The sequence below is a fragment of the Grampus griseus genome (assembly GCF_964374135.1).
Source record: "Grampus griseus genome assembly, chromosome: 2".
Taxonomy (NCBI): Eukaryota; Metazoa; Chordata; class Mammalia; order Artiodactyla; family Delphinidae; genus Grampus; species Grampus griseus.
The window spans coordinates 38638269-38662384 of NC_139018.1; the positions used below are offsets into that span (position 1 = coordinate 38638269).

Sequence of the window (24116 nt, forward strand, 5' to 3'; positions counted from 1 at the left end):
GGTTTACCCTGGGGCAGAAGGACAAACTGTAGTTGTCTCTGTGAGATTAAACCAATCTTCCAGCCAAGGTGGCACATGTAAATCCAGAGCATACAGGCGGTTCTCCTCCTGAGGGGCGTTCTCAAGTATTCTTAGCTTTATGAAAAGTAACACAATAAAGGTGTATTAATGGCACCGAATACAGTGCTCTGTTATTAGTTGATGTTCTAGGAGCTCTGGTTGTTTGAAGGAATATTTGCCCTTCCTGAAAAGGGAGGGAAAAAACTTTTAGTTTTTGTTAATACAAAGCTCTTAGCTTTATTTTAAAAAAACTTTTTATTTTGAGATAATTGTAAATCACATGCAGTTGTTAGAAACATCATAGAGAGATTCTACCTTTCACTCGGTTTCCTTCATAACCAGGAAGACATTGATATGAATCATCAACCTTATTCAAATTTCGCCAGTTTACACACACTAATTTCTCTCTGTGTGTATGTGTGTCTGTGTTTGGTTCTACAACCAGCAATTTTATCACAAGCATAGGTTCATGCAACCACCACCACAGTCAAGGTACAGGGCAGTTCTATCACAGGGTCCCTCGTGCTATCCTTTCACTGCCACAGCCTCCTCTCTCACCCACACCTTCCTAAATCCTGGCAACCGCTAATCTATTCTCCAGCTCTTTAATATTGTCATTTCAAGAATGCTATATAAATAAAATCATGTAAACTTGTGACATTAGCTTTTTTCATTGTGTGTGTAACTCCCTTGAGATCCATCCAAATTATTGTGTGTATCACTAGTTTGTTCCTTTTCATTACTGAATGGTATGCCATGGCATAGATGTACCACAGTTTGTTCAGCTATTCACCCACTGAAGAAAATTTGTGTTGTTTCCATTTGGGGCTATTACAAATAGAACTACGATAAACGTTCATGGACAGGTTTTTGTGTGGATATTAATTTTCCTTTCTTTGGGATAAATGCCCAAGAGTGTAATTGCTGGGTCATATGTTAAGCACATGTTAGTTTTGTATGAAACTACCAGAGTAGATATACAGTTTTGTATACCCACCAGCAATATATGAACAATCTGTTTTCTCTGCATCCTCACATCATTTGAGGTTATCACTATTTTTTATTTTAGGTGGGCAGTAATATCACATTGTAGGTTTAATTTGTATTTCCCTAATGGCTAATAATGGTGAACATATTTTCATGTGCTTATTTTTCATCTGTTTGTTCTCTTCATTAAAACATCCTTTCATGTCTTTTGCCTGTTTATGAAGTGCATTTTTTTTTTAATGTTGAGTTTTGGTACTTCTTATATATTTTAGATATTTGTCCCTTGTTGGATATATGATTTGCAAGTATTTTTTTCCAGTTTGTTGTTTGTCTTTTCATTCTCTTCAAGTTTTATAGTCTTACATTTTATATTTAAGTCCATGATGCATTTTGAGTTAATTTTTGTGTAAGATGTAAGATTTAGGTTGAAGTTTGGCCTTTTTTTGCCACTGTATGTCCAATTTTTCCAGCACCATTTGTTGAAAAGAGTGTCTTTGCCAATATCATTCTGTTTTCATTGCTACAGCTATATAATATACCATAACATTGGATAGAGTGATTCCTACTACCTTGTTCCTTTTTCAATGCTCTGAGCTATTCTAGATCTTACACCTTTCCACTTACATTTCAGAATAAGCTTGTCTGTGTCTACCAAAAAACCTTGCTGGAATTTTGATAGGAGTTGCATTAAACTTACAGATAAATCTGGGGAGAATTGACCTATTTACTATGTTGGGTCTTCCAATTCATTAATATGGTATATCTCTCCATTCATTTAGGTCTTCTTTGATTTCCTTCATCAGCATCTTGTAATTTTCAGAAAACAGATCCTGTCCCTGTTTTGTTAGATTTACTATTTTATTTTATAAATTATAAATGATATTATGTTTTAAGTTTTCATTTCCATATGTTCATCATTACATTTTGTTTTTTTGAATATTTCTTTAGCCTCTCATCTATTGCTTTTCCTCACAGTCAGCACACACCTCCAGCAAAATTTCTAACAATTTGCTGTCTTTGACCTGCCATATACAGAAACTAGGTCATGTTTGCAGGATGTGGGGCTCTGGTAGAGTTCCTTGAAGAATCAAGTGACGTCTGAGGGCATCTGTTCCATGCAGATCTCACATGCGTGTGACGGTCTTTTCTCCTATTCATGGACAGTTTTACTTCTCTTGTATTCATGGCTATTTTCTGGATGATGAGAATTGCAACAAGTTTGATTACTGTCATGTCTGGTTTCTCAGCAATGAAGACATTGGTAGCAAATAGCAATGTAAGTAATACATAAAACAAAATTCATTCAGAGTTAATTTCCCCGAAGTCCCTTTAATAATGTCAACATAGCATGCTATATCAAAAAGATGATCATTTGGTTTCTAGTATATTGCAGAATATTAACGAGTTTTGAAGGAATTTCTTAAACTTAAGAAAACATATGTATGTCTCCTGTGCTACTAAATGGTCTCATGTATATAAGGAAAGTTTGTTTATTTTTGGTCCTTAAAACATTGAAATGGTTTAGTCACCATGACAACATATATACTATTAAGTAAACAGTGAAAAAACTGGCAGTATTTACTGTTCTGTTTTCAGGTCTTATTAACAGCATTGATACAAACTTAAGATAGTAGACACTACATTTAGTGATAGAAATTCGTTATGATGTACCAGTCATTTAAAAAAAGCTGTTTCAACTACATGAAGTGAAAAAAACATAAATATTGATTAATTATAAATGACCAAGATCTCACTTTGGTTTGGCCTGAGTAGATCAGCTCTCTTTTTCCCAAACATTCCTTAATTATACACTCCTCTGAGCTGCTGCCAATAATGTATTTTCCCTAAAGCTGGCTTCCTTTTTGCAACTTGTTCACTTTTCCTTGTAACTTTGACAGACTAGTGAGTTTGGCTTATTTTCCTGGTGAGATAGGCAAGCAACTTGCATGCAAAAACTGTTTGTAACTATTCATTAATGCCACTTCCTATGTATGTTTTACATAAAAATACACTCTATGCCAGTAGTATGTAATTATTGAATGAAATTAGGTAGTTGTGTCTCCTGCAGTGTTCTGTTCCATACATGGTACAACTTAATTCTGTCCAAATTTGCCTAATGCTAATACTTTTAGTGGTTGGAAAATGGTGATAGTAATGATTTTCCATATAGTGTTTTATCAGAGAAAGGTACTCACCCACACTACATACACAAAAATAACCTGTACAAATCATAGACATAAATATCAGTAAGTTTTTATATATGTATATACCATGTAACTGCTACCTAGATCAAGATAAAAACACTTTTATCACCCCAGAAGGCTCATCCCATGCCATGTCCAGGCAATTACTGTCCCCTCCCTACTCCAAATAAACCACTATTTAAAAAATTGAGATATAATTCACATATCATAAAATTCACCATTTTAAAATGTACAATTCAGTAGTTTTTAGTAGATTCACATGGTTGTGTAACCGTCACCCCTCTCCATAACATTTTCATCACCCCGAAAAGAAACTTTATCCCCATTTGCAGTAACTTATTCTATTATCCCCTCTCCCAAGCCCTTGGAAAGGACTAATCTACTCTCTGTCTCTATAAATTTGCTAATTCTGGACATTTCGTATAAGTGGAATCATATGATGTGTGGTCTTTTGTGACTGGTTTATTTCACTTAGCATGTTTTCAAGATTCATCCATGTTATAGTATGTATCACTACTTCATTTCTTTTTAATGACTGAATAATATTCCCTTGTATGAATTTACCACATTTTGATTATCCATTCATCAGTTGATGGGCATTTGAGTTGTTTCCTGTAACCACTATTTTGATGCTAAACTTCACATAAGTGGAATTATACAGTATATATGTAGTATTCACTTATATGGATATATCAAAATTTCTCTCATCATTCTATGGCTGATGGACACGAGGGTTGCTTCTAAGTTTGGGCTGTTATGAATAAAGATGTTATGAAATTTTTGTACCTGTCTCTTTTTTTTTTTTGTGGTACGTGGGCCTCTCACTGCTGTGGCCTCTCCCGTTGCGGAGCACAGGCTCCGGACGCGCAGGCTCAGCAGCCATGGCTCACGGGCCCAGCCGCTCCGCGGCATGTGGGATCTTCCTGGACCGGGGCATGAACCCACGTCCCCTGCATCGGCAGGTGGACTTTCAACCACTGCACCACCAGGGAAGCCCTGTACCTGTCTTTTCATGAACATATTTACAGACTTCTGTAGTATATATACATAGGAATGAAATTGATGGGTTGTAGTATTGGTAGAAGTTTGGTTTTATTAGAAATTGTCAAAGAGTCTTGGAAGTGGTTGTACTATTTGACATTCCCACTAGAATGGGATAGTCCAGTTAACTATCTGATAACTGATAGTCCAGTTGCTCCACATGTTCTCCAGGACTTAGTATATTGTCAGCCTTTTACATTTAGCCATTGTGGCGTGTGTGTATTGGTATCTAATTGTGGTTTTAATTTGCATTTCCGCATACTTAATGGTTTTGAACACCTTTAAAAGTCATATTATCTGTATAGATAATCTCTTGTAAATTGCCCAACTCTTTTTAAATTTTTTAAAATTAGGTTTTCTGCCTATATCCTATTGATTTGTAGAAGTTTTTCATGTTATCTGAAATATGACTCCTTTGTAAGATACATGTATTACAAATATATTCTTTCAATCTAAGGCTTATATTTCATTTTCTTAACTTTGAAAATTATATTTATTGTACGTGCTTTTAAAAATTAGTTTTAATATAGTCTGTATGTTGTTTCTTATAATTTACTTATGCATGAAATACTGCCATAGAAAATCTAGGGGGAATAGTTGAGCATGTAAATATTCAAGTAACTATACTCTTTTGTCTATTCCAGTTGTCCCAGAGAGCTAAATTCCTGAGACATGTTACGAATAGTGAAGGGTATAATTTACAAGGAAGCTTTGTCTGATATTGCTATCCCATTTCAACTATACAAAATAACATAACAGGCTTTATTCAATAAGAACATATTGATCAGGGTCTAGTCTATAAATGTCGACATATTGGGAGAGTGAGTGGAAGAGCTTGGTGTTCTTTGAAAGATATCTGGTTTTATAGTACATAGACATCTTACACATAAACACTGTTATATATACTGTATCTGTCATCTGTATATGACAGAGTTGTGAAAAAATGTTTCAATACGATCTCAGTTGTTCAAACATTGGGATTTTGTTTTATTTTATTTATTCTTCTGCTTAATAATTTCCTAATCTTTTCAAGACAACTTAACTTTCTAGCTGTTATTTTTTTGTATGCTTGATTTTATCCATCTGGATACACACATGCACACATATATGGAATTGTTTGGAATTAGAAGCAATATAAATAATCAACCCACATATCTTTTGCTTCATTTACTACTCATGACTTCTTTTGACTACCTTTACTTTCTACAGTTTATATTAAATTACATAAATATATTAAATTACATTAAGTAATTTGAAAGAGACCCGATGCATATCCTTAGGAACTGAATGGTAGGTTGAGACATGAACATTCATAGTCACAATCATTCTGGAAATAATTGTCACTACTGATTTAGTGGTTCCAATTTCTGTATCATTCCTTTTCTTTGGATAATACCCGTCTGTTTGAAAGTAACTTTTTTAAAAAATGAAAGTTATATAATTTAAGGTGCATAACATGATGATTTGATTACATATACATAGTGGAATGATTACTGCAGTCAACCTGATTAACATATCCATCTTCTCACATAGTTACTATTTATGTTTGTGTGTGGTTTTAAAAGTAAACTTTAAAAGCTAGAAATTGTCATACTGAGTGAAGTTAAGTCAGACAGAGAAAGGCAAATATCATGTGATATCACTCATATGTGGCATCTAAAATAAGGGTACAAATTAACTTATCTACAAAGCAGATAGTTACAAATGTAGAAAACAAACTTATGGTTACCGGGGGAAAGGGGGCATGAGGGATAAATTGGGAGGTTGAGATTGACATACACACACTACTATATATAAAATAGATAACTAATAAGGACCTACTGTATGGCACAGGGAACTCCACTCAATGCTCTGTAATGACCTATATGGGAATAGAATCTAAAGAAGAGTGTATATATGTATATGTATAATTGATTCACTTTGCTGTACAGCAGAAACTAATACAGCATTGTAAATCAACTATACTGTATAAATATTCATTTAAATAAATAAATAGATAAATAAAGGGATCAATTGCATATACCCACTCTTTTTTAGATTCTTTTCCCATATAGGTCATATCCATGTGGAAAGAACATATAGAACATATTCATGTTTTTTCCAGGCATTAATCAACTTTGCCCTTCCAAAGTAACTCATCTGTTGGCTTCAAGAACCGTATATTGATTTTGCCAGTTGCTGCGCTTTATATAAATGGACTTATGTAGAGAATACTCTTTCATGTCAGGCTCTTTTTTAACCAACATTATGTTGTTGAGATTCAGGTATGTTATGTGTAATTGTTTCTTCTTTCATTCTTGTTGCTGAGTAGCAGTCCATTGTGTGAATATGCCACAATGTATTTATCTATTCTAATGTTTACGGATCTTTGGGTAATTTTCAGTTTGGAGCTATTATGAATAGTGCTGCTACACTTGTTCATATGGTTTTGTCCATATATATAGACATTTCTGTTGAGTGTATACCTACAAGTTGAATTGTTGGATGTTAAGGTATAATATATATATATATATATATATATATATATATATATATATATATATATATATATATATATATATATACAACTTCTGTCACCAGGTAATAGAAGTACTAATTCACTTCCACCCACAATATAAGAGAGGAACTCATTCTTTTAGAGATGCTGGGAGCATCATTTGTCATAGATGACTTTTAAAAAGATCATGTTCAGATTGTTTCTAGGATGGTTTCCAATCTTCTGCATAATTAATCAAATTACTTTTAAAGTATAATTTTAGAAAATATTTTCACATGTGTAAAAGTGTTCTTATTTAGTCAAATATATGCACATATAAAAATAGAGACATGAGATAGAGAATAGAGAACAATAGAAACTCTAAATTTCATCAGAGCCCTACCTTTGGAAAGTTAGTAGCCCCAAACAGCAGCTTTAACAAGTTAAAAAATTGGTAACAACTGCCATTGTTTCTTTTCACTGCTCACCCTACTAGAAAACCAAGATCATGAAAAACTTGGTAGAATTGGTTTTCTGTGTTTTTTAAACAAAAACCTTAGGTCTCACTTTTGTATATGAAGTCTAGTCACAGGAAATTTATCTGTAAAGTGAAACCTATGTATTTTAATCTATAATCTCTCACTGGTTAGAGCAGTCTTCTGTCACTAAATATGACCTTTTACTTTTAAAAAATGGAAGTTAATTTACTTTGGTTTTATTTCATTACATGGTTCTGAGTTAATTCTCTAGAGGTTTTGATACCCCCAGAAATTGGCAGACTAACATCCAGACAGCTGCTCTCTCTTGGTCCACATGGCTGCCAGGCTATAGTTAAAAATAATAATAATAAGGTGAGCTTTCTTTTTTTCTTATAAAATGAATGAGAATTGAATTCCTGTAGAGAACACTACTCCACTTGTTGGCAGTCTTGAACTCCTCATTCCCAGGAACGATTGTAAAAATGTTTTATGTGCAAATGTCACTTGCCTGACATTTTCCACTAATTTTCACTAACTTAATACCCACTCAGTTGGATTGGTGAGCAGTGATTAATTAGCAATGCACAACAATTGCATGAAGGGGAGCAGAAATTTTGAAGAATGTCAGTGATGACTTCAATGCCTATCAAAATGTCATCAATGTATTTATTCCATTGCCCTAAGAAAACTGGATCATCTTCACTAATCAGTTATTACTAAAGATAGCTGATACTATATTATTCCTGATACAGGATTTTATAGATAAACAGCAAAATATTTTAGAGCCGTAAGAGACCTCAAGAGGGAGCCTTGTTTAGTTTGCTATCTTCAGGCACTTAAAATACAATTATTCCCATTTTCACACTAGAAATTTGTTGTAGATTGATTAGAAGTGGTCCATCTGTGGTCACTGAACTAGGGAGTAGTGGTAGGAAACCACCTCCACTAAGACTAAAGTGTTCCAGCCTCTGTCTCATGTCACTATACAGTTCTTTTGTTTCAGGTGAAATTGCCATTTGTTTCTCTTTCAAATTAAAATGGGAGATTTCAGAGAGAGATTATTAAAATCATGTAAGATACTCTCATATACTACCAGTCAAAGTGTAATTTGGTACAACTTGTTTGGGAAGCAATTTGGCAAGAGCCTTAAAAATGTTTTTATACATTGCTCACTAATTTTACTTCTAAAAACACTGTCCTTAGACAACAAGATATAGGTGCAGGGTATTTGTTATGACTTGATTTATGAAAGGTAAAACTGAAAATCTCAATATCCAGTTATAATGCAATGCTTAAGTGAATTGTGTTATAATGATATTAGGGATTATTATGCAATGATTCAAATTCTGTTTTTAAATCAATATTTCATGGCATGGGAAATGATTATAATATGACATTGAGTGATTATAGCATGAAATAAAACTTTAGAGACTCAAGTTTTATGAAAATGCTATATACATATATAAATATGTATAAATAATGAAGACATTTTATTTTCTTTTATAGTTTTTTGATTTCCCATGTTTTGTATAATGAGAGTTAAAATACATTTTAAAGTATGTTCAAAGAATGAATAAAAGAGGATAAACCTTCTTCCTTTGACTCTAGTCAAGCATTTCCTTAGAGAATCTTGATTTAACTTCTTGGTTTCTAATTAAAGTATGTAGACTCACTCTTCTTCTAAGCTTCCTCTAAGCACTAATACCATAATGGATGAAAGTGATGGGGGAAGGAATCTACCTGAGTGACATTTATCAAATGTTCTCTCTATGCTAATATCTAGTTCAGATCCTTTCAAGATATACACTACAACTTACATATAAAATAAGGTGACTTCCCTTTGGCAAATGGTAATGGATAAATAAATAATTTGTCAGTGAATCCTCATGTCTTTACTGACACATTCTATATGCATTATATTTACTGGAGCTAAAATGAAAGGGTTTAGTTATAAATGGAAACAAATTTGCAAAGAATTTTGTAGTACACTAAGAACAAGAAAACATCAGAAAGTGACAGATGCTATATTTTATTGCTGGTTGAGCTTCACTCAGGAGCATGGCTTAAGGGCTGGAACTCAACAGTTTTGGATTTTGCTAGTAATTTATCGAGAGGCCTTGAGCAAATCACATAACCTTTATGTTATATATATTTGCATTTTCTGTAAAATGGGGCATTGGACTAGGAACAGTAATTTTTCAAGCTTTTCCTGTCTGGAAGCTCCAGGGAGTCAGGCACCATGAGAATTTTAGCTCATGGATCTGGAGGGCCTGTATAGTAGCCAGCATGTAACTAGCATATAACCAGAGCTCAGTAGCTATGAGTTAAATGAATGAATGTGACCTCTGGAGCCCTGCCTAGGAGTCTGCTTTTCCGTCAGAGTTTCATCCAGCATAATTCTGCTTGTATCTGCTTTACATATTGAGCATAAGGTGAGATTTCATTAAAAAAGTAAAGGATAATTTTATTGCTGTAAATAAAATTTTGAAATCTCTAGGACAAAGTCCTTTCAACTCTGTGATAATTTAATGTTACTACAATGTGCTATTATTTAAAACTACAGATCACAGCACCTTTATTCTCATTTTCCCCTTCTATACAATACCAAATTCTATGATAGAGCTGTATATAAATTGTATTTATGACACAGTGAGAGTTGGTCTGTTTTTTTTGATGGATGAATCAGAGATGACTAGACAGAGAAGGAGATGATGGGGTATGCCAGTCAAAAGGAACAGCATGTGTAAAGGCAAACAGCCATGAGCAATCATGGCAACTTTAGAGAGGTGACAAATATCATGTGACTGGGATGCAGGGTTGAAGGAAGGTAATAAGGGTTGTGGCTGGAGGAGGCTCCCACCATAAAGAGCCTTGTATGCTTGCTTAGAACTTGAGCTTTATCTGGTGGGGAAGCAAGCTTTCAGATTTTTAAGAAAGTGAGATAACATGATTATGTTTTATTAAAAGAGTTCTCTATAAGGACCTACCATATAGCACAGAAAACTCTACTGAATACTCTGTCATGGCCTATATGGGAAAAGAATCTAAAAAAAAAAGAGTCGTATGTATATGTATAACAGATTCACTTTGTTATATACCTGAAATTAACACATTGTAAGTCAACTATACTCCAATAAAATTTTTTTAGAAAAAGGGGTTCTCTAGTCTCAGTGGGTTTTTTTAGGTATTTTTTTATAATTAATTTTTATTGGAATATAGTTTGCTTTACAATGTTGTGTTAGTTTTTGCTGTACAGCAAAGTGAATCAGTTATACATACACATATATCTACTCTTTTTAGATTATTTTCCCATATAGGTCATTACAGAGTATTGAGTAGAGTTCCCTGTGCTATACAGTAGGTTCTTATTAGTTACCTATTTTATATATAGTAGAGTATATATGTCAATCCTAATATCCCAATTTATCCCTCCTTCCCCCCCCTTCCCCCCCCTTCCCCCCTTGGTACCATAAGTTTGTTTTCTACATCTGTGACTTGATTTCTGTTTTGTAAATAGGTTCGTTTGTACCATTTTTTTAGATTCCACATATAAGCAATATCATATGATGCTTGTCTTTCTCCGTCTGACTTACTTCACTCAGTATGACAATCTCTAGGTCCATCCATGTTGCTGCAAATGGCATTTTGTTCTTTTTTATGGCTGAGTAATATTCCATTTTGGGGTGTGTGTGTGTGTGTGTATGTGTGTGTATACACACATACACACACACACACATCTTCTTTATCCCTTCCTCTGTCAATGGAAGGGAAGAAAAAAGACCTACAAAAACCCAAACAATTAAGAAAATGGCAATAGGCACACATATATCAATAATTACCTTAAATGTAAATGGATTAAATGCTCCAACCAAAAGACACAGACTGGCTGAGTTGATACAAAAACAAGACCTGTATATATGCTGTCTCCAAGAGACCCACTTCAGACCTAGGGACACATACCGACTGAATGTGAGGGGATGGAAAAAGCTATTCCATGCAAATGGAAATCAAAAGAAAGCTGGAGTAGCAATTCTCATATCAGACAAAATAAACTTTAAAGACTATTACAGGAGACAAAGAAGGACACTACATGATGATCAAGCAATCAATCCAAGAAGAAGATATAACAATTGTAAATATTTATGCACCCAGCATAGGAGCACCTCAATATATAAGGCAAATGCTAACAGCCATAAAAGGGGAAATTGACAGTAACACAATAAAGAGTGTGGGACTTTAAAACCCACTTAGACCAATGGGCAGATCATCCAGACAGGAAATTAATAGGGAAGCACAAGCCTTAAATGACACATTAGACCAGATAGACTTAATTGATATCTATAGGACATTCCATCTAAAAGCAGCAGAATACATTTTCTTCTCAAGTGCACAGGGAGCATTCGCCAGGATAGATCACATCTTGGGCCACAAATCAAGCCTCGGTAAATTTAAGAAAATTGAAATCATATCAAGCATCTTTTCTGACCACAAAACTATGAGATTAGAAATCAGTTACAGGAAGAAAAAAACTGTGAAAAACACAAACACATGGAGGCTAAACAGTATGTTACTAAACAACCAATGGATCACTGAAGAAATCAAAACGAAATCAAAAAACACCTAGAGACAAGCAACAATGAGAACATGACAATCCAAAACCTGTGGGACGCAGCAAAAGCAGCTCTAAGAGGGAAGTTTATAGCAGTACAATCTTACCTCAGGAAACAGGAAAAATCTCAAATAAACAACCTTACATCTAAAGCAACTGGGAAAAGAAGAACAAACAAAACCTAAATTTAGTAGATGGAAAGAAATAATAAAGATTAGAGCAGAAATAAATGAAATAGAGACAAAGAAAGCAGTAGTAAAGATCAATGAAACTAAAAGCTGGTTCTTTGAGAAAATAAGCAAAATTGATAAACCTTTAGCCATATGCCTCAAGAAAAAAAGGGAGAGGACTCAAATCAGTAAAATCAGAAATGAAAAGGGAGAAGTTACAACTGACACCACAGAAATATAAAGGATCATAAGAGACTACTACAAACAACTGTATTCCAATAAAATGGACAACCTAGAGTAAATGCACAAATTCTTAGAAAGGTACAACCTTCCAAGACTGAACCAGGAAGAAAAAGAAAATATGAACAGACCAATCACAAGTACTGAAATTGAAACTGTGATTTAAAAATTCCAACAGGACTTCCCTGGTGGCGTAGTGGTTGAGAGTCCGCCTGCCGATGCAGGGAACACGGGTTCGTGCCCCGGTCCGGGAAGATCCCACGTGCCGCGGAGCGGCTGGGCCCATGATCCATGGCCGCTGAGCCTGTGCATCTGGAGCCTGTGCTCCGCAACGGGAGAGGCCATGACAGTGAGAGGCCCCGCGTACCGCAAAAAAAAAAAAATTCCAACAAACAAAAGTCCAGGACTACATGGCTTCACAGCTAATTCTATCAAACATTTAGAGAAGAGTTAACACCTGTCCTTCTGAAACTCTTCCAAAAAATTTCAGAGGAAGGAACACTCCCAAGCTCATTCTATGAAACGAGACAAAGATCTCACAAAAAAAGAAAATTATAGGACAATATCACTGATGAACATAGACACAAAAATTCTCAACAAAATATTAGCAAACCGAATCCAACAACACATTAAAAGGATCATACACCATGATCAAGTGGGATTCATCCCAGGGATGCAGTGATTCTTCAATATATGTAAATCAATCAGTGTGATACACTACATTAACAAACTGAAAAATAAAGACCATATGATCATCTCAGTAGATGCAGAAAAAGCTTTTGACAAAATTCAACCCCCATTTATGATAAAAACACTCCAGAAAGTGGGCATAGAGGGAACCTACCTCAACATAATAAAGGTCATATACAACAACCCACAGCAAACATCATTCTCAATGGTGAAAAACTGAAAGCATTTCCTCTAAGATCAGGATCTAGTGTCAGTGTTGAGGTTAGATCTTTGGAGCCTAAGGGGTATCTATTATGATACCTCTTGATCTTGGGTTTAATGAAACTGGCATCATAAATACGCAAATTTTTTTCTTTTTCAGACCATGGCATTCTTCCTTTTTTCCACACTTGGTTTGCAGAATTCTAAAAACGACCCCTTATATACAACCATAGCTCTTCCAAAGAGAAAACTTATTGTCTTAATTAAGAGTCTACTTTGATTTATTTCTATCCTGACTTGAAGAGGGGATAAATAATCAACTTGGGAGTCAAATAAAAGAGGTCACTTTTAACTGAATATGTTCTACTGAAATTCAAGTTCATTTGTTTATAACTATGAGCTATCCAATGGGGAATATACCAGCGAGAGGTTGGATATGACATTCAAGGCAGAGTACATTGAAACTGGGACCAATGGACCAGGTGTGAGAGTCATCTTGCATGATAACTTTATTCTATCACTTAAAACTAAATTTTGCCTTGCTTAAGACACTTATTAGGGCTTTCATTTACAGAAAGAATAACACTATACTCATATTTTGATGACAGACACATCGTGATAGAGCACATGCTCTATATACGGATTGGGAAGGAGCTTGCCACTAGGGGTGACTTTGGTCTATTTAACACTTAGTTTTAATTTGTCACTCTATGACGTCTGGACTTTAGTATATACCTTGAATCAAAATAATGAGGCAATGTCTTAAGGAAAGTGAAAAAAAACGGAAAGATGCACTTAAAATGCAATAAAAATCCTCTTTTGATATGCCACTAAACAGAATATTGCTAACACTGGAAGATTTCATTTGCAGCATGAATCTTGAAAGAAATAATTAAAAGGGCATAAAATGACTATTACCAAAATGAATCGAAAACAATGAAAATTCTGTAATGGGATAGAAATAGATTGATCCGTTTTCCCATTAAGCTATTCAGTGCAATGTTTATGCGTGTGTGTATGTATTTTAAAATTGCTTTTATGTTTTTTGCTTTCTAGCACCAGTTTCATTTTCAACTTGAGGAAAATATAATATTGACGTTAGTTAAAGCTTAAAATGTATTCAGGCTCATGCTGAAATACTTTCTTAATTCTGCTTGGAACCTCATCAAACAGCCAAGAAACAGAATTCAGGCAGGAGTGGAAAATGAAATAAAAAGAGCAAACCGCTTTTTTAGAGAACTAAAAAAAAACAGTAAATTTTGTAGGAATACTCATGTTCAGTAGGGAAGATAAAAACTAGCCTTTCTTTAACTTTTGCCATGTGCAAGACTAAATTGGGCTAACTCAAGTTCTTTCATTTAATTCCTACAATGAACCTATGAAATAAACACTATCATCCCATTTCACAGATGGGGTTTAGAGTCGTTAAATAACTTGCCTTAGGTTACAGAGGCAATAAGTGGTAGATTTGCACCCAGACCCATGTCCTCTTGAGGTTGATCTTTTATGGTACCTCTAAGTCATAAGTAATGACTTCTAGGCAGCATATGCTTCCATGTCACCTTGGCCATGCCCCTGTCATAGCACTTTTCTCACTGTATTATAGTTGTCTCTTTACATGCCTACCTCCCCCTACCTCATGGTTACCTTCCCCAAAGCAAAGAGCATCTTATTTATCTTTCTAGTTCCAGGAATTTAATGCAGTGGCATGCCCCATATTAGAAGCCCAATAAGTGCTTATTGAATGACTCATATTGTCAGAAGTCACTAAAAGTTAATATAGTAAAAAAAAATTATATTATTATGGAAAATAACTGATGTGGAAAGTGCCAATTGCTTCTATATCCCTGTTAGGTGTTCCTTTCCTTAAAGATGAACTCTTTCAGAAAGATAGGTGAGCTGATTGTACTGCATATAGGAATTCAAAGGAGTAAGAAAAAAATCCACAAAGATGCTTAAGTGATGTGAGATAGTATCACAGTACTAGGAGAGGTTAAGGGGAGGGATACTGAAATCATTTAATGAACGGTCTTTACATTTATCATGGGCTCGTCTTCTACACATGGAAGCAACCAGCTTTTCATTTCAAACAGAAATTTCCTTTTCATTGATAGTGAACCCCTAATAAAAGGAAAGTCAGGGGATATTCCAAGCCTTAGGTAATTTTTTAAAGCTTAAAATGCAATTAGTACAGGGAAGAAAACCATTTTATATGAAAACATTATTCAATATAACTTAATGAGGAAAAATCAACTTAGACTTCAGCTTGAGGGATTCTAATTCTATCAAAGAAAAACATTTCTGATTATAAGGAATAGTTTACCAAGGGAGTTGGGAGAGGATTCTATGTGAATTTGCACATGCATCTTTAAATTGGGCAGTCCTGACTTCTATAATCATATCTTGCTTGATGATGCTCTGAGGATAATGTCCATTTTAATCTGGGTCTTTAATTGCCCTGTCTGAAAGCTACAGGGAATGAAAGTTCTGTACCCCTATCTCTCTAAGCATGTTTCTGCCATTTGTTCCCTCTTCTAAAGGATACCTAGAGCTTATTCTGCTGTTGCTTTCTGCAGTCTTTAGGAGTCAAAGACCCGAATGAGCAAGGGCTGCCATGCAACATGATGTGCCCACCTTGCCGTCATTGACATTGCCAGTTGCCTAAGCCCTACAGAAGGCTGGTGAATATTCTTTCCACTCCCTGAGCATGAATTCATTAGTAAAATGAAAATACGTATTTCAGAGTGAAGAAAACACATTGAGAGTGGAGTTATATCAGCCATGGCAAATTGCATGTCATGTTGCAAGGGTGCTTTTGTTGTCTTATAACTGGTTACTACGAATCCATCTCCAATGTGTAGTAAAAGTCCATTATCCTGAATTTTGATTTAGTTATGAAAAAATTCTAAAACAGCAACGAGACTAAAATGAATGTTAATGACCTATCTTAGTTGGCATTTTGATGACATTGTATTAAATATTTTTCTGAGACACTTCCTGGCCATTTTAAGACTCTGTTGTCTCTATGGTGAGATCCATACCCCCTCAGAGCTTTAGTACATGGTGCTGTATTGTAATAGCCCCTATGCTTATCAGCCCATGGATTTTTATATCTTTCAGAGCAGAGCTGTGTCTTGTTACTGTTTTCCTCAATACACTGTTTTGCAGACTGTGTCATAGTCAATAAGTATGTTAGATTTCTGAAATAGTCCTTCTCTATTTTCTTCTCACTTTCTTCAGGTCCTCTCCATCTGTCCCAAGGACATGAGAGCTGATATCTGTGTTCATCTAAACCGGAAGGTTTTTAATGAGCATCCTGCTTTTCGATTGGCCAGCGACGGGTGTCTGCGCGCCTTGGCGGTAGAGTTTCAAACTATTCACTGTGCTCCTGGGGACCTCATTTACCACGCTGGAGAAAGTGTGGATGCCCTCTGCTTTGTGGTGTCAGGATCCTTGGAAGTCATCCAGGATGATGAGGTGGTGGCTATTTTAGGTACTGTGAACTTTCCTAACGTAGTAGCAAACGTGTAACCGTTTTAGAGATTTTACTTCTCAGGTTTCTTAAGAGAAATTTCCTTTGCTTGGTGACTTTGGAAATGGGGTCACTAATGAGATGATGAATCTCAGTGAAAACTAGTAATTCCGTTTCAGCAGAGAACATCAGTATTGGTCATAGCTTAATGGGCTGCATGAGGGTTTGATTAAACTTTCTTTGGCAACATAGGACAGTGCCTTTTAGACTGGAGGTGATCACAGCCTAAGGTGGCTATATCTCCATGTTGGTAAGTGTGAAAATGGCTTGTGAAATGATTGTCAGTTTAGTAACCTGAGTGTTAGTCTCAGAGGGACAATAGAACCCGTGTAGTTCGACATTTCCTTCTAGAGATGTATAAATTGAGGCCCAGAAAACTTTAGTGACTGGCCCAGCTAGTTAGTAAATGAGTTAGGACTTGAGTACAGATCATCTTACTCTAAACCTCTGCGCTTCCTCACAGTGGACCTAAGTAGTGAGCTGAAAGTGATGAGGAGGTACATGAATTTGACCCATTATATTGGAATAATCACAATGCAAGTAAACTTAGGTTTTTAAAGCTGGTTTTGTCCATCTACATTTATGAATCAGTGAAGTTATTCAGCTAATAATAAATTTGTTCTAAAATTCAGAGACCTGGTAGATAGTTGCACTGATGACAAAAGGCAGTGACAGAACATGTGAGTGACAAAATTTTTAAAAATTACATGTTTGGGGACAGTGTAACCCATTTTACATTTTATCTTGGTAAAAAAATTGCTAAATGATATTTTAGGTCATTTTCTGCTCAAATATCTGCAGCATGAAGTCCACATGGATAAAAAAAGGAAGCAATAAAGAGGTCAGAGGAGAATCATTTCTTGTGTTTTTTCAAGTAAAATAAGTTAGAATTGCAGGATGTCAACTCCCTTTTGATCACATTTTTCATGGCTTGTATCTCATGAAAAATGAGCTCAATTTTAAACTATTGGATTTTTTAGCTACTGAGGTCAACCTACCATAGCTTAAATGCCACTTATTCTCATAAGTAAAGACTGACTGATGTATGTTAGAAACTGCAAAAGCAAAATCCAGCCCCAAAATAAAGGACTGATTTCAAAAAACACAATTACTTGAAAAAGACAGAATTGAGAATTGAGAAACAATGACTCTTCATAGGAAAATAAAGTAAAATTTTTATTGTTCAGTAAAATTTGTACGGGTTACAGAAAATGATTCAGTGTTGCAAATGACTGAACACTATTGTTTGTAACCCTTTTCTTAACTGTTGAGAAATAATATTATATTTATGCATAAATTTCTTTTAGAAACTTTTTATTTTTGATTTTTTTTTTGCAAGAACAATGCATACAGTACTTAGAGTCAGCACTCTGGGTGTGTTTAATGCTGCTTAGTGCTGGTTCTGCTTTGTTTCTTGGAGTATAAAGGAGTTATGTAATCCTTCATTAAAAACTGTACATTTTGCCAGAACAATCCTTTGTGGTAAAATGGAGTATATACACACTACAACCGTTCTTGTTTGCTTAAAGAAGAGGATAAAACACAAGCCCAAAACAGGTGTATTTTTTCCCGCATGTTCATGTCAATGGTGGGTGGGAGAACAGACATAAAATATATTACACTAAAGTGAGTACCGTCATGATAAATTACCTTGGCTGTGCACTCATTGTCATTTGCTTTGCCCCATTTTCTTCATTATAGCTTTACCTTGGTAGATTCTTTTCTAAAAAGATGGATGGAGAAAGCCCTGAGTGTAGTACCTTTGGGCTGGATCTGCTAAGCTGGAATCATTTGCTCAGTGAGACAGACAAAATGCATTTTCTTTTCATTTTAAAATAAAATGGTAGCTGGTTTTGCCCAATGACACAGTAAAAATGAACACAGGGCCCCTGGGTATTGGCCCAGTCTCATCATATATCTGTCGTATTTTATTTCTTTGAATGCATGCTTTTTGTTTATCCTCCTCAAAAATCTTGAGATGTCAGAGACTTTTCATCTCTTGGTTTAATGAGTCAAATTGCATATATACGTCTCTGGCAATCTTTCTTTATCGTGTGGGCCTCTAACAAAGATTAGTTCAGCCAAAAGGCAGTCAGAAGGTTTTTATTTAAAAAAAAAATTTTGAGCTGTAAGCGATCTCCCAAAGAGGAGGTAAGTGGGTGGTGGTGAGGCATGGGCTCAAAGGGTCACATAGGTGCCATGGTGCTGGGCAAAGACACTGTCCTCATGGAGTCTGTGATTTGGGTCATTGGTGACAAGATAGTCATGGAGACAAGCTTTGGGAACTCTGCCTTGGTGCTGCACCTTCCGCTAATCTGGCTTTATAGGAAGGCAATCTGAGGAGACTGTGAACTAGAAGTATGGACTCATGGTGACTTTCTGCAGGAGATGGAGTGTGATGTCATACACGAGAGACGACTGCACCACACGCAGTGGTGTGTCTGCCATGGTCTAGATACACCCTTGTGCTCATATGGTTTACAGGTTCCACCCATGAGGCAGCTGAAGTCTGGTGCCTGCTGCCACCTGTGCTTCACCTGAGGGGCATGGAACCTGCCAGAAGGGCCTTCCTTAACGAACCAGCTTCTTGACTTGTAGATCAGTCGTCACACCAGCTCTGTTGTGTGACTTCTCAGTGTGGTTTCCATTGGGGACACATGTTTTCAGATTTTTCTAGATCAAAAATACTTTCTTTTACAATTAAAAAGGTTTTTTGTTTTTTTGTTTAACACTTAAGATGCTTTAGGAAAAGGAGAGGGGAAAATAGTAACCCATCAGCATCACTTCTGACACTTCGTGACTGTTCATTTTTTTTCTATTTTTTCTTCTTACCTTCTCATTTTTTGCTAGCCTAATTACAAACTTAATGAAAAGTTGCAAAAATTATCAGCATGTGAAGTTTGACATATAGCCTTAGGTTTTCTGCCTTACTGAGTAAGTTGATTAGGTCTTCAATATCTTTACTTATTTTTTTTTCCTTTTGATCTATTTTTGGACTGAGAGTGGCATGGTATTTTATTATTAAGGTGTTTTGTCTATGTCTCTTTGTATCTCCTGTAGTTTGTGCCTTATAGCAGTTGTTGCTGTGTTATTTGGTGTACAAATATTCGTAACTATTATATCTTCATTTTGAATTGTGTCTTTTAGCATTAAAATGTGTCCTTTTTCATCATGACCCTTATTAAGGGTCAGACAGAAACAGCATCCTCTCCCCCATCTCAGTATACCTCAAAAAAATGAGAATTTGTTTTAAATTGATCTGATAAATAGGCCTTGCTCTCTCTTACACTGATTTATTTGCCAGTTGAAAGGTAGAAAACTGAAGTCGTTTTAAAATTAATTAAAAATCTCTAAATCCAAAAACCAGGTGCAGTGCATTCTTTTGGATCCTTGCCTCTGAACGGTCTCTTGGTAGGTACCTAATTCTTTAGTGTGTCAGAAGTGTTAAGGTGTTTAATGAATAAGTTCTGAAGCAGAACTAATTAATGGAAAGATAAAAAATGTAGTCAATAAATACCTTTTTTAACACTGAGAGGTGGCTTCAAGTTGTTTTCTAAATAGGGCATAGGAAGATAATTGCAGTTCATGTCTTTTTCTAATGTGAAGTTCTTTCAGTTCTTACACCTCCACCTTTTTTTTCTTTTGACCTTCCCACTTTTTATGAAACACAGAGAATTCCAAACTAAGTTCATGATGCATAATACTATTTTATATGCTTTAATATCGTCTTGCTTTTTAGTTTTTACCCTATAATTACTTAATGTGAACAGAGTTATTGGTATGCCTGAAAGAGCCAGGTTACTTTTAGGTGTCTTGACAAAATATATTGTACCTTATAGAGACTCTAAAAATGGCATTTCCCCACTAACTTTAGACCCAACTCCTAAGATATTTGTTTTGCTGCATTCACATTTTGTCTTTTCTGTGTTCAGAATATACACTTTACTTAAGAGAATAAAATATAAACAGAATAAAATACTTTCTCTTCTGTGATTATTAGAATCATATAGTTGGAATTATTAATATAACACAATCTGTATCTAAGTCTTTTAATTGTAACTTTAAATTCCCAAGAGAACTATGATTGTTTATGTAGAGTTTGGATGGAAGGGTTAGATGGTCCTATCAAGTTGGAGGAAGAGGGCATAAGTGAGGAAGGGAAAGACGGAATTAAATGAACTTAATATAAAAAGGGTAGTTTCTAGAACCTGGGTTAAGATTCCATTTTAATTAGGATCAGTTATTTAGAATCAGTTCATCTCTTATAAACATTTGTGCATTATCAAAGAAAACATAAATTATAGTTATCAAAATTCAAAATCTTCTTATTTTTATTCCAAAAAGAAAAAATCTGAGATGTGAAAGAATAATATTCTGCTGTTTTGAGAATTTGTGAAAATGTGACTTTTGTGTTGTGGTTAAGATTTCTTCCCATATACTTGTTATTAACAGTCCAGTGCTTCACACTTTAAAGTCTTAAAAGGGCTATCCCCAAGCCCCAGAAAATTATTTTCTTTTGCATCCACATTTCTGTGTTTTGAGATGCTGTACTATGAACCAGGTAGGTTTGCTTTACATATTATGATGATGATGAACTTAGTTAATTTAGACATTTTTATAATAGGCAAACCAGTTATTTGCTTTAAAAAATTGCATGCTTATCTTGTTTTAAACTTTCTAAGTAGTGATTAAAACATTTATCTATGGTTTAAATTATGCGCTTCAGAGTTCCTCAGCATGTAGATTTTTGGATAAAATATAGTCTTTATAATCTGGTAGTTTAGACTTAGCTTCAAACCCTCTCTCTACTATCCATTAAAACCAGGTCTTAGGCTTCCCTGGTGGCGCGGTGGTTGAGAGTCTGCCTGCCGATGCAGGGGACACGGGTTCGTGCCCCGGTCCGGGAAGACCCCACGTGCCTCGGAGCGGCTGGGCCTGTGAGCCATGGCCGCTGAGCCTGCGCATCCGGAGCCTGTGCTCCGCAACGGGAGAGGCCACAACAGTGAGGCCCGCGTACCGCAAAAAAAAAAAAAAAAAAAAAAAAAAACCCCACCAAGTCTTGTTCATTCTATCTCCTTGGTGTCTTTTTAACCTATCCTTAATGCCCCTTCCCATGACCACTGCTCTTAAAATTTTGGTTCTGGGTTGTGGCTGCCATCTGAAAAGTCTATCTACTCTCAGTCTGTTATCAACTTCAACCTCCAAATCTATGTTTTACTACCACCCCAATAATTTTTCTAAAATATAAAATATCTTGTTAGTCTCCTTGTTAGGATTGTCATTTTAGCACTTTGGGGATAAAATGTTAGCTCTTAGCATGGCTTATGAAGCTCTTAGCATGGCCATTTAGGTCTTGGTCTTTGCCCTCCTTTCCAGCCTGATCTGTGCCATTCCCTATTCCTACTCTATTTTCACTGTATTGAATTGCAGGAAGTTTCCTAAGCACCAAGTTCTCATATTGGCAAGCTATTGCACATACTGCTTCCTTTGTTTAGAACATTTTTTCTCCTCTTTTTAATTGTCTCTTGCTTCTTCATCTTCTTTTACTCTTTCCCTTCTTGCCCTAGTCTGGATCAGACGCCTCTGTTCTGGGCTTCTACTTCATGCCTACACAGGGTTCTTAGTCTATCCTTTACTTGTTTATACTCCTACTGCATTGTGAGTACTTGAAATGTCTTGCTTATTTTTGTCTCTCTGTCATCTGTGATAGGACCTCTTAAATAGGTTCTCAGTAAAGGTTCAGTGAGCCAAATTAGCCAGCACTTTGTTTTGCCATTAAGCAGTTTTTATAATTGTTTTAGTTCTGGGTACCTACAAAAAATGTGCTGTATTCTGTTGCCATTTTCTTTATGTTTTATCTTGAGATACTGACTACCCTCTGTTTCTCTCTCATCTATATGATTTTAGTAAAATGCATTTCCCTAAGACTCTTGCTTTAGCATAGATCTAGGATGGACTGAGAAAGTATTTTCCTACTGTTAGTTAGGAAGTTTGAACAAGGAGAATAAGAAGAGATAAATGTTAAATATCTCAGGCCACTAACAACTCTTTAACAAAACACTCCTTCCTTGTTCTCCATCAGGAACTCCCAGTAGCAAGAAAGAATCTAACTTGTACTCTGGTCATTGACCATGGTAGAAAAACTTTATATCTGTGGAAGGGGATTTGGCTTTAATTCCTAAAAGTGACATTACTTTTGACATCAACTGGAATGAATAGGTCTACAAATTAGAATTGATTTTACTAGAAAATTAACATTTAAGAGTTAAAAGGGGCTTATGGAAAGAAAAATCATATGTGTAGTTAGTAACTGAGCTTGCCTATACTTAAGTAAAATTTAAACTCTGTAGTAATGTCTTGATTTTAAGATTCCTTATCAAAATATTTAAAGTATATTTTTGAGAAATGAAATCCAGACCCTTTTGAAAGTCTGATTTAAATACCAATAGTCGTTAAATTCTCATTATCTTATAAGCATTATTACATCAAATTCTCTAATTTACTCTGTGAAAAAAGTACTTGCTGTAGTCATCTTACAGATGAAAAAACCAAGGCTCTGCAGTATCAGGTGATTCACCCTAGGTCACAGCTAGAAAATAAGTGGTGGGTATAGGATTTGAACCCAGACTTATCTGACTCAATGTCCATTCTCTTAACAATCACATTACAAATGTGATGCTTTCTTTAACAGGAATTTTAAAATTATACAACTAGTTGGTTTAATCTTGACAGAAGATGGAGGGCCTATGTTAACTTTACCCATTTGTTTCCTTTTATTAAAAACAATTTTTTTTCTAACAACACTAAGTACCACACCAGTGTATGTTACAAAAAACCAAACATGACCCAAGTATAAGATGGTTAATCAGCTACTAAATATCTACAAATATGGTCCTCCTCCAAGTGACTAGTTTACACCAGGCAGGTGTTTAGGACTGGGGAGAACTGGCTCAGAGTGTGAATCTCATGAGCCCTCAGAACACAAGATGAGGATCTTAAGTTCTGCTTATGGGTCTTTCATCTGGGTATTGGAAGAGTTCAGGGTCCGTCTAGTTGGTAGGTATTAAAGTGGAAATGAAGCTTTTAAGAATGCTCCAGGATTGCAAGAATGGCCACGAACCTTTGCAGTTCCTTCCATGAAGAGGTGGAGTCTCTTTCTCCACTCATTGAGTTTGTACTGGCCTTGTGACTTGTCTCAGTTCTTAGGCTGAATCCTCTGCTCTTCCCTTAAATGCTGACAGTCTCTGGACAGAGTAGGGATGCTTGGCCTGCTTTTCTCATTGCTCTTTTTTTTTTCCCCTGAGGTCATGGCATCCACATACAGAAAGCTTCATCCTCATTTTTCCAGATTTCTTATATCTACCTACATATCAGTGTCTTGCTCCCGCTCTCCTTCTCCACCCTGCCTTCCCCTAATCAAGCCCATT

General features: G+C 35.5%; 1 protein-coding gene across 1 annotated transcript in view; it reads left to right on the forward strand.

Annotated features, from left to right (window-relative positions):
- The window catches only part of KCNH5 (potassium voltage-gated channel subfamily H member 5), a gene marked incomplete at both ends in the record, with an annotated part of 325030 nt that overhangs the window by 241334 nt on the left and 59580 nt on the right, over window positions 1-24116 (forward strand). The window contains one exon of the mRNA XM_082649042.1: window positions 16398-16650. Coding sequence (XP_082505168.1) covers window positions 16398-16650 — 253 coding nt within the window. The remainder of the gene's footprint in view (window positions 1-16397; window positions 16651-24116) is intronic.